The 11,373-nt window shown below is 41.2% G+C and overlaps 1 protein-coding gene across 2 annotated transcripts; it reads left to right on the top strand.

Annotated features, from left to right (window-relative positions):
• Window positions 1-2,404: 2,404 nt before the first annotated feature.
• On the top strand, window positions 2,405-10,996 carry LOC140951147 (uncharacterized). 2 transcript variants are annotated; one of them, XM_073400365.1, is made up of 4 exons: window positions 2,405-2,789; window positions 3,832-4,178; window positions 7,896-7,941; window positions 9,793-10,996. In XM_073400365.1, exons 1-4 carry the CDS (start codon window positions 2,495-2,497, stop codon window positions 9,921-9,923), a joined length of 819 nt encoding a protein of 272 aa, XP_073256466.1. In that variant the 5' UTR covers window positions 2,405-2,494; the 3' UTR covers window positions 9,924-10,996. The 2 variants fall into 2 exon arrangements, with proteins under 2 accessions (XP_073256466.1, XP_073256465.1); XM_073400364.1 differs by having other exon boundaries at window positions 7,896-7,980.
• The last annotated feature ends 377 nt before the right edge of the window (window positions 10,997-11,373 follow it).

The following is an 11,373-nucleotide window of genomic DNA, read 5'->3' as shown; positions in this document are numbered from 1 at the left end:
TTTAGCAACGGGAGCAAGGTTTCCTATATTGTGAGTGAGAGGGGAAAGGCCTTTGAAAAGAGATAGACCAAGTGTAACTCCCTAATGCGTCCGCTAGAATGTAAGCCTACAATAATCTAGAATAAATACTTTCAAAGATTTTCGATTCCTATACAAGGACGGATAGGTCAGTGTTTAAAGTTATATAGTGCTTAAAAAGTTGCCAATAAAATTACAAATTAAATTAATCTTTGGACTTTCGTGAATTCTCTATTTTCCAATTGCCCATAATACACTCTGTTTGCCCCCCAAATTCTGCATAAACCATTGTTTTTAAATGCTCCTGGGAGTATTGCATTTTCCCAAGAGCGTTTTAAGACAATAAGTTATGCAAAATTTGGGGGGCAAACAGAGTGTATTATGGGCAATTGGAAAATAGTCAATGAACAACGAATTGCATATACGCACGCTCTTCAAGGTATCGCCACGGATGGCTCAATCATGGTCTTGAAAACAAGATCAGACTGCTTGGTTTATCTAGCCTCCCAAGCAGTAGTTCTTAGGGCTTTGTAATGCGTTTGTGGGGCCTGTTTCTCAGAAGGCCCGAAGGCAAATTCTAATATCAATACTTGTTGAGTAGTAGTACACTTCCTTGCTCACAAACCAGCCAACTTTGTTTCGTTAACTGGTAGTTTCATTGTATTATTTTCAAAATTATTGAAACTTTGATCTTGCATGAATGGAAACACGGCAAACATAAAACAGCTTTCCAGGCGAGAAAAGTTACCGGGACTTCCGGGAAAATGGCCCCTGCTTGACTATATTTCAGGTCCAGCTTGTAGAGGCTTGTCAACGGCGGCGGGTAGCAGCTGGTCGTAAGAATCATGCTAAGGAAAAAAGTATGAAAAAGATTCGGAGTTTTTGAATAAAAACTTTTCCTGACCAAAAAGAAATGCACTTCACTTGAGTGACAATGTATTTTAAGACCCTGAATACTGAACCCGAGACCTCCCGCTCTGCTGTCAAGCGCCTACCGTCTTTATGGAAAACGGTAAAAAATTTCCCAGCAGAAGACTTACCTAACTGACTGATAAATATACGAGGCGATGCCTGCACCGTAAGAAGAGAATTGCAGACATCTTTTAACATTTGCTGACGAAAACTGCGTTATTTTGCTCTTTCTAATTTCCATGTTTCGTTTTTTGTTCATTTCCATCTTCTGTTGGCGATTTTGGTCACGTGATAGTCTCGTTTGCTACCCTCACTGCCTCAGCCAAAGATGTGTCGACCGGCCTGAGGACGACCCCGCGATCGTAGGTGACCTCGAAACATCCCGCCCGCCCACGAAAAAAACTCTGGGCGAGTTGTTTAAACGGAGTTTAACCAGTGTTTAACAAAACCGCTTTCTAAGTCATTTTCAGCTTTCCCAACGCTTTTATCTAAACACCCCTTTTGGTGGACAATATTATTAATGCATACAGTGTACTAGAAAACACTTCAACTTAACTCACTAAGAAATTAAAGAGATCTGGAGGTCGAATGATTCCTTATACCTCGGTCTAAGTTAGACTTTGTTTAAATAACAGACCCTCTGTAATAAAAGAGTCTTTAAAGATCTTATTTATCCTCAAGATCGTGGAGATTGGGCGCTTTCTGTAACAGAAAGCCGGAAAAAGACGAAAATATTTACTCTGTTCTAACTGAACCAGCCGTAATTGCAAAATAAACCATTCTCAAACTTTCAGGCAAGGCACTGTAACAAAGTCTTAAATTCTTCTTCATTCCTTCAAAGGAAGTTTGCGCATTTTTTTTTTCTATAATCACCTATTTTTAATAAATTTTCCTTAGGAAGCGTGTTAAGTGACGGGGCACGGGGATTCGCTCTCTTAGCTCATTCTCTCTTGGTGACTTTATATCATCCACTGTTTGTATGTTCAAGTCCTTTTTATGCTTGACACTCCATTAAAACTTAAAATTTTCTAAAACTGCTACCCTAAAAAGCAACGAGCAAACAGACACAACAACTCCCAACATTGCTTGCCCAACAATATTGGGAGTTGCTGTAGCTAAAGGTTTGACCGGTTTCAAGCTTTTCGCAGCAACTCCCAACAGCACACAACAACATGCAACAGGGTTTGCAAACGGACGTAACATGTAACATCCAACGCAGCTTATTAGGAGCCGTGTTGCGTGACCACTGATAAATATTTGCATTGCGTGATTCTGTTAAATGTACGAGTTTTCCATCCTAGTCTCTAGGCGTTCTCGGCTCGGTCAATCCTGGACTCTACCGTAAGGTGTGACGTCACCTAGAGATACTCGCTTCTCGCCTCTCTTTCCCAGACTTCGCCCGGACAACGGGTCAAGAGGGAACGCCTAGGGACTAGGCTGCGAGTTTTCCACTTGTTTAATAGTAGATGAACGAACTACGCGCTTCGTTTTCCGGTAATTCCACGAAATTCGCAAAGAAAAAGCAAAACTCTGCGACATCTGCCGTACATAGCGGTAACACGACATGGCAACTCAGCCCAGCGCTTTTTACCTTTTTAACTGTGATGAAACTTATAATTTAGAGACAGTGGAAAAGTTTTTGGTTGAAGTAGAAGAGAAATATGGCTTCAAAATTGCAGTCGATCGTCGTTATTTTGGTCTACAACAAATGGCTGATTTGTGCGAGAAAACTTTGCCTCAACTGGTAATGGATTTTGCAGTCTTTGTTATTCATGCCGATGAATCTCGTCTCTCCATCAACGAGGACAACGCTGGTATCGGTTACGCGAGAATCTACAGAGCTTTGCTTGAGAAAACAGGTGGGTTTCCGATGAGTACATTCGCCACTGAGCCTTCCACCGATTCAGTCGTAGTCCCGTAATTTAATGTAATACATCTTCCACTTTATAATAAAAAGTGATGCACGACAATGCCCACTACAGTTAAAGCATAAGTATCGAAACCAGAAAACACACTTTTTCACATGCTCAGAAAGCCGGAAGTGGATAGGAAGTGCTGTAGGCATTTACGGCAGTGTGAAATGTACCGACACGGATCATGCAGACAGTGTATTCGCTGTACATATTTTTATCCAGACAGAAAAATTGTTTAAATCCCATGTTCATAATATCGAAGTGGGGGATAATCAATCAGTAAATGAAGCATGAGATAGAAAACCTTTAGAGCACTTTCGATTTCGAACGATTACGCCGAGGTCACCCCCTAATGATGAATGTCACCCGAGAAAGGGAGAAGAATTTCGTGGAAAAATTGTCAGGTGACAGAACCGGAAGTATTTCTTCAGAGCATTTAAGCCATACCGAAATTAAACCGGAAGTGTTTTACAGTACATTCAAAAAATTGATCGACTTATATTTCCCCCGCCCCCACTTCCAATAATATGCTTCTTCGTTTATAATACTCCGAGTTAAAAACCCTTCCCAAATTAATTACTACGAAAAATACAAGACCCGAGAATTTTGGAATTTTACAGATTGTATCAGGTAAGATAAAAGATAAAGTCTGCGTTTTAACCAAGTGGTTCATCAAACCGGGCCAGAGCTTATCTTGATTTCTGTAGCATTAAGCACGTACTCACCTAAACAGGATAACAGCCCATTGCAGGGCTTGTCTTTTCCACAAGAACCCTATCGAAATGTTTACCCCAATATGAAATTGGCCAGCACCTATTTATACACCACGTTGGAGTAAGGCATGAGACTTGTGTGTGTCTTAACTAACACAATACAACTTAACCCTTCACCTTTTGATACCACGTCCAAACCACTTATCGCTGAGCAGCCGGTGTATCAAAACGCTACAAACTGCTCGATAATATAAGGTTTCTGCTGCTTTTTTCAGGTAACAAAGTGTTGATCGTGATAGGCGGAGACAGTTACTACCAAAATGAAGACGAAGAAGCGCGGTCTGTCATCTCGCGCTGGGCAAAAAGGAAGGTGGCTTCGCAATTTCGTGAAGAGTATCTGGACGGAAGGCAAAGCTTTATATTCTCTTGGAATAAAAAACACCGACCGATTCACGAGCAAGCTATGCGGCATTTTCTTGATCCCAGCAAAAGGGGATTCACATTTGAATACACACCTAGGCCCTTGCCAAAGCCCATAGCACCTGTGGTCCCTCAGCCCTCGCGGAAGTCTGAAGCACCTAAGGTCCCGGCTCGACCAGCAATACCTTATTCGAGACTAGAGGTAGGACTTTAAATACATCTCTCCTCCACATACTGCCGCCGAGTCTCTTCTCTTTGTTGAAGAGGCTGTTTGAAGTCCTCACTAGGAATTTCTTCCTCATAACTGCTGACTTGAACGGTGGAGAGGGTTATGACACAATCGATGGCACAAAACGTAGGCAGCTCTACCAAAAGTCAAAAAGTTCTTCTTTAATTTATTTTAGTTCTCCCTTTCGCCTAAGTTGAGGATAGAGGATCGAAACGCACCTATTTCATTACGAGTCTCATAGCCAATAACATCACGGCTTAACTGACAGACCACCAATAACATCGCGACGTAATTGACCAATCAGATCAATAACCAGGGTATAATGATATATAGATTTAGCCAGGGCTAAAAGCGAAGCTCACGTTTATAAATTAATAATTTAAATAAAACAATAAACATTAATTAGTGAACTTCAAGGTATCTTCATGAGACTTTTGAGGGAAAGTGATTCCTTAGAGAAAAAATAATTTGACAGTCCAAGAGTGAATAAATTTTACATCGCGTAAATAGTCCTCGGTTTCAGCCAATTTATACGTTGCATTCCTCTGTCTAAAAAGAAAGCCAAAATAAAAAGAAATCAGGTCGGTCTTTTTGTGTTTCGAAAAAGATTTATGTTCTACAGGTTTACTTTACAAGTAAACCTTGGCGACAAATCTGGTGGTGTGTACACTGAACAACTCTTTTAAAAATACTTTTTAACAGTGTTTTTATACATAAGGTCTAAGGAAAACAGTAGTATGCCTGTGTGCCTGTTTTTTTATCATACAGACCTCCAACAAAAGTTGTTCCTCCTTGCCTTACTTACACCTATAATTCTGCAGTTTTCACAATTTTGCAAGACAAATTGCGCTCATTCAATATCCAAGACGATCAAGCACGCGCTTCCTTTGAGTAAAAATTTACAGAATTGACCACATTATAAAACGTTTTCATGAAGAGAATTTTCCGTAATACCGGGACGGTTTAGTCGGAAAAATCTGTTCCTATGTAATAAGCAGGATAGCAATTATGGGCTTTTAGTGAAAAGGATCAAAAAATTCCCAAAATCACCTATACGGCCAGCCGGACTGGTTGTCACTTTTGTCAAGCACCAAATGTGCAGTCCGAACTGTCGGAGCCGTTTGAATGAACATTAATAGAGTTAGACTTCAACATGATAGAGAACTTATTATGCTTAAGTTTTAATTCCCCTTATTTATCGTTTTGTTATGTGTCATCTTTAAAAGCGTTTGATATTTACGCGCTGCTTTTTGCGTTCTCTTGCATGCGATGTTTTGTTATATGTTCGACTGAAAACAACCTGCGCAGCGATTAAATTGAGAAAGAGACTACTAACAATCAGTAAAATACATATAACTCGGTGAAACATGTACAGAGACAACAATTTTCAATCAGGAAGATAAGTTTAAAGAGTAAAGTGTCTCTGAAAATCATGTGTCAGGTAACCATAAGCTCATAAACTTCAAAAACCTTGCGGATTTCAGCCGGCTTCCAGGTGTTTGCTATACTTCAACTTGAACCGCGAGGCAAGCATATCGCTCAGGGCTTTCTTTTTACAGCCAAAATCATAACTAAATACATTGTACTCTTCGGAACGTTTTCTTTGTATTTGTGGTAAAAAGATGTTAAGACTTTTTAAAAATTTGTAAACTTATGTCAAACCTGATTGTAGGTCAGATCATCGTCTTGTGCATAAACTAGGCGCAAAAACTACGATCGACTTTAGACACATCAAATACGATAATAACTCAGGCTAACCAGTTAAGATGCAACTCCTGAAGGCCATCAGAATCGCTTGAGACTTTGTTGAACCCTCTTTATAATACGCATTAAGCAAGGGGAAATGCGAAAAGCGATCCATCCGAAATCGTATTTCCGATGACTTTGACAAGCGGCGCATTTCTCAACCAAAAAACTAATAGACAAACCAGCCACGAATAACTTAAGAATCTTGCTAGCCGGTCTACTTCATTTTGTACATCCAAAGGAAAAAAACAGTTAAAACTATGACAAGGTTATACAAAACTCTGTCAGTTTCAGCTATCAGTAAACAAGTTGCAAGATGCCGCATAAATTTTTAACGCATGAACTCACCTGTCAAATTTTGACAAACCAGAGCGTAAAAATTGGACGTAGAGCGTGGCCAACGCGTGACCATTGTGACAAAGGTCAAAAGCAACTTTCCTATCTGTAAAAACTGGCTTAATTTTCGCGTCCGAGGTCAGTTGTAATTAAAAGTTTAATAGTGTGGCTCATAAACACATTTTCCTATTTCCCATGCATTAAAAAAATTGAACTTGAGCCTGCAGTCATTTGAAAAGTAGTAACTTGTCAGCGGATAACTTCAAAAAAACTGGAACTCAGTGGGCCGATACCTAAGCCCGCGATACAGTCAGTTGATGATGGTCAGCGGTTGCTCTAGTATAACAGCTTTCAATTGAACTTTTCGAATAAACGGACTGTTGACTGCGAGTGTGAGTAGGACATTTCAGTCTGGGTTGTAATGGAGGATTAATGGGGCGAAAGGTGAGATCGTGTATTTGAGCCCACGTTGTTAGTGGACTTAACATGTCCCATTTTAAGAGCTGTCAATTGACCTTATTTTGGCCAGCGCATATAACTTTAAACTTCTGGTAGCCGACTGACAGCCCTGGCCGGTGAAAGCGAGGTTTCATTTCATTTTCATTTTTATGTTGGTAAGTGTGACATATTATATCAGCTTAGATAATCTTAGATAGATTTTTCCTAAGGGAAAAACGACTGGCCTTTCATCTGAGCCCGCGAGATGGTCATGTGATTTTGACATCTGTTAATTCATCCTCATACGGATGGCTTACAAAGTGTTAATTTCTCCAAGATCTAATGAGACATTTAACATCAGCTTACATAAAGTGTGTGTACGGGTAGGCGTACGCTACGTCATAACCAAATTTTCTCGGATGGATAATTTACCAAATTTTCTTACCCATGGTGCTCTGCTGGCGCGCGCTTCGCGCGCGGGAGCTTCGCTATAATACCATCAACTGACGTGATACAACTCACTTTGACTCTGAAGATGACTACCGCATAGGTTGTCGAAACGTCAGTCACTGCTGTCGACAACAACAGTCCTATTCAGGATAGCCTGCAGTGCAGGCGTATTTTGCGTGGGCGAAACCTTATTCGTGTTCGTAATGTTGTTGTAGTTGCCATCTTTGTCTCCTCCTCTCTTCGGGAAGTTTTAACATGGCGCTTTCGCGAGCAAATTGCGATCTACACGTTCACCCGGACGATCAAATTCAACCTACTTTTGAAATGACGTCTGGGTTCAAACCTTTCACATAAATTTTTTTTCTGACAATATCGGTGCATATGCAAGAGATCTCATGTGAAGTAACAAATGGTCATATACGAGAAAAGCTCTCCACTTATTCTCCAAGGTGAATTTGTGTTGAGATCAATATGGAGAATCTGAATATATCAATTAGAGCTTACAACTGAGCTTAAGTAGTTAAAAGTGCTTGCCCTTCCGTTGTGTTTGATTTCGCGGCACCAGGACTAGATTGAAGCACGGATAGTGCTCTCTGTTTCTTAAGTCGACTTATTTAGCTGATGTAAACTAAGAAGATTTCGTCAGGTTAGTCTATTAATAGCTAACAGCGTATGAAATAAATATTAAAAACATTGCATCGCATTTATTGCTTTCTTCAGGACGATGAGGAAGAATCACGAACCCACACTAGGGAAACACCAACACGTAAGTTGAGGGATGAACCGCCAAAAGGCAATTATGAAGGTAAACGTTCCCTCGATTGAAAAGTTCAGTGTCACATCATCTATGTTTGGAGATCAAGAGGCATTATAAGAATCGACTCCTACGTTTTCTCCACGGGAGTGTCTCGAATGCTTCCGAGAGGGTAGCAAAAGGGGAAGTCATGATCCCGTTTCACGTACAAATTTTTGAGAAAGTTCACGTATCGCGTGGAATCTAAACCAATTTTCAAGAGTCATGAATCTCACCCGTTAATCAAAGGGCATAGGAACCGAAACACAGTCACCATGGATCCTAATTCGCATTATATTTGACGATCGCAATTTCTCCCCACTTCCCCTCTCAGTAGAATGTCGGTTGGGCGATCTTAAAGGGCGTTGACGAGCAGTCGCACATGTGGGAAATTCGTGTTTCCAGCGGTCTTGCGTTCAAAGCAACGCCCCCGATGCGACTTCTTTTTATTCCTCAGCGAAAGAAGCCTGCGTGGCAGGCGCAGGTTAGTTTTAATTTACTCCTTTTCTCTCCACACGTGCGCACACGTGTCCTCGAAATTTCTCCCTTCGCTCTAACAAACCCCCGCCGATGCCTTCTGTGCAGGCTACAGCGACTGTGCCTAGGGCCTTTCGTTGGCGGCAATTAACTCAGTTTAACACGAAAACAAACAAGAATCGCCGAAGTGGACGATAATTATCCCAAAGGTCACTGGTCACGTGCGGTTTTTAGGGTCTGGTCTTTAGGTAGTAATTTTTAACCAAGACAAAAACGTAATGCATGCGCAGAGAATAATACCAATGGCCTTGTTTAATCCCTCTTTCTTATTTCAATGCTTTTCACGAAATGCGACAAAATATTCACGAGTCCCGCACATCACGGATCACGTTCCTATTTTCGGAACTTTGACGCGTCACGCACTAAATTTGGGCCTAATCACGCCTCACACGTAAACCCTATGCTACCCTCTTCCTAAGCGTTTGAATCCCTGACCCTGTGTAGGACAAAGAGAAACCTGAAATTATATCTACTCTGGCTTTAGAACCCCGCTTGTCTAAGGCAAGGAAAACAAAACACAAGCAACCATCTTCTTTGCCGCGATTGCCCACGATTCTGAATGTCTCGGAGGATCAAATTCACAAATCGCTTTCTTTTCATATTGCGTACATGCATATGGCAGATTACAAAAGATGAAATGATTTCTAGAGTACAGTAATGACAACTTGTGATTTATCTTTGCACTCCTCATTTACGGTGGTAGCAATGTGATCCGTGGCCTTCACGACTTAATTTCACATACAAAATGACGGATTAAGTACTAAATATAGCACAAGTATACCCCACAGTGGTGGATTCAGACAGAAATAAACGCTCTTCTCTTTGAACGAGTAACCCAACCCACCCCTCCTTACTGAACATACGGTTATACGCCTTTTGGGCGTAAGTATCTTGAATGGGCCCTTTGCAGCTCCAGTCACAGGAGACACAACCACCCTGCTGGAGGGTATGAGAAGCAGTGGGGCATTAAAAACAAAGAGATAACAACATTTTTAAAGCTTATTTCTTTCCTTTTCAATTTCCTTTTGTGTAGTTTTCCCTGCAGAAAGGAGTTTTTTTTCACTTCGGTGGCTGTTTAGCTACAAAGGGTTAAATGGTGGGGCTAAGCCAGCCTTGTTTCCACATAACCAAGGCTGTACTTACGAATTTTCAGAAGGTCGTTTTGTATTTAGTGGCTAAGATTCTGTTAGAGTGTACCTTTACAACTAAAAATAGGTGCAGTGTAAAACGTAGTAACCTCAGCTACTAAATAGGTCCGGCTGAACTCTGAATCTTTCATTATTGCAGCTATGCGTCCAGCTGCCAGTGGAACAGCACCGGCAGTTCATCCTGCAGGGACCAGGTCACTGCATACACACAATCGTGGAACAATTCAAAGACATCAAGGCTGCTGTCCGTGTCATTGTCCATTACTGTGAGGTCTCAGTTTCCACGCTTAATGGAGGGCCGTGTTGCACTCTCTTCAAAACAATTATAGAAAAAATGCTGTGAAAAGCTATGCCGGTTGCCAGTGGTTGCTAACTACAACCAAAATTTTAGTTCATAGAACCCTACGGAATTTATTCTCATAAATGCCCAATCAGAACAAGCAAAAATACCCCAAATCCCCGGCCATCTGGCTCCGGTTGTTTAAAAGCTGGATAACGCTATCCACCGGATAAATCACTCTCCAGTGGATAAATGTTAGGGAAACCAACTGCTATGTCGAGTGGATAGCTCTATCCGCGTTTTAAACAACTGGAGCCAGGTGGCTAAGTGTAATGACCAGTTAGAAAGGCGAATGTTTAATGACAGAAAGTATTTCAGTCTAGCAAGTCTACTGAGTCTAGCAAGCACAGTGATCTCTCAAAGCTAATCAAACCCATCGCTTGATGATCATGAAGACATCGAACTGACCAGAACTACTTGGTACAAAGTCCACGTCGAAATCAATGACAGAGTGCGACAGACCTATTAGAAAATAGGTCATTTAGCCAGATTTCTTTTGCCAATTTTATACTGCAGCTGAATCTCATGTATGTTATTTGTTAGGCCCCACCAAAATTACCCCTTGTGGGACTTTCAAAGCAATTTTCGTAAAGTGCTTTGCACAACTCATAAATAAAGGGAGTGCAATTAATTTGGGTAGCAATCTTCTCTGTGTTGAAGCGGTGGAGAATATAGCTTAATCAACATTTGGGGCAGCAATTTACTATCAACAGATATGGACGAGAAACCTCTCAGTAATTTATACGGAATATGCGGCGACAACTCCCAAAGAAAAATTATTGCTTTAAGCGCTTTTTTATGTAGTTTTGCGATCAATGACAATGATGTGTCAGCTGGGAAAAGCAACAGAAAGTGCCATTCTATTTATTTATCTCGCTATAGTCTTCGCTTTAGAAAGTTGAGACGTGGAAACGGCTTTTTGAAGTAAAACATAAACGAGACAACCAGTTGCAAAAGTACTTGAGACACTGTACCGTATTTTGGCTTAAATGGCCTGTACATGATCTTGTGCTTGTGACCCCCCCCCGCCCCCCTTTTCAAAGTTGCTAGCAATACAAGACCATGCTCAAAACTTGGAGGAACAACTTTGAATGGGAGGAGGAGGAGGGGGCTCAGTATTTTATCTCACAGACCTGTGACTAGCAGCGATTTGAAGCAAGACAGGTTGTTTTTTCGTGAGAGTGTCTCAAAATTTTTGCAGCTGGTTGTAGCTCTATATATGGGTGGTAGTGGAGTACCATCTTCTTACCTAGTAGGGACCATGTTATTGGAGTCATACGTGCCTTATTGAAGTATTTCATTTAACACTGAGGACATCTCCCAGGAGGAAGGAAGAAGGTGACCAACAGCGAAACAGGTGTCAGACCTTATGAGCGGCTT

This window comes from Porites lutea, chromosome 10 (genome assembly GCF_958299795.1).
Source record: "Porites lutea chromosome 10, jaPorLute2.1, whole genome shotgun sequence".
In the NCBI taxonomy this organism is placed as follows: Eukaryota; Metazoa; Cnidaria; class Anthozoa; order Scleractinia; family Poritidae; genus Porites; species Porites lutea.
The sequence above is the reverse complement of the archived record's forward strand: the minus strand, read 5'-3'. Positions and strand labels throughout refer to the sequence as shown.

Excerpts from the sequence above, each read along its gene's own strand:
- LOC140951147 (XM_073400364.1), top strand. The coding sequence starts at position 2,495 with ATGGCAACTCAGCCCAGCGCTTTTTACCTTTTTAACTGTGATGAAACT. Across the intron at positions 4,179-7,895 it reads TACCTTATTCGAGACTAGAG|GACGATGAGGAAGAATCACG; the intron begins GTAGGACTTTAA and ends TGCTTTCTTCAG. Across the intron at positions 7,981-9,792 it reads GCCAAAAGGCAATTATGAAG|CTATGCGTCCAGCTGCCAGT; the intron begins GTAAACGTTCCC and ends TCATTATTGCAG.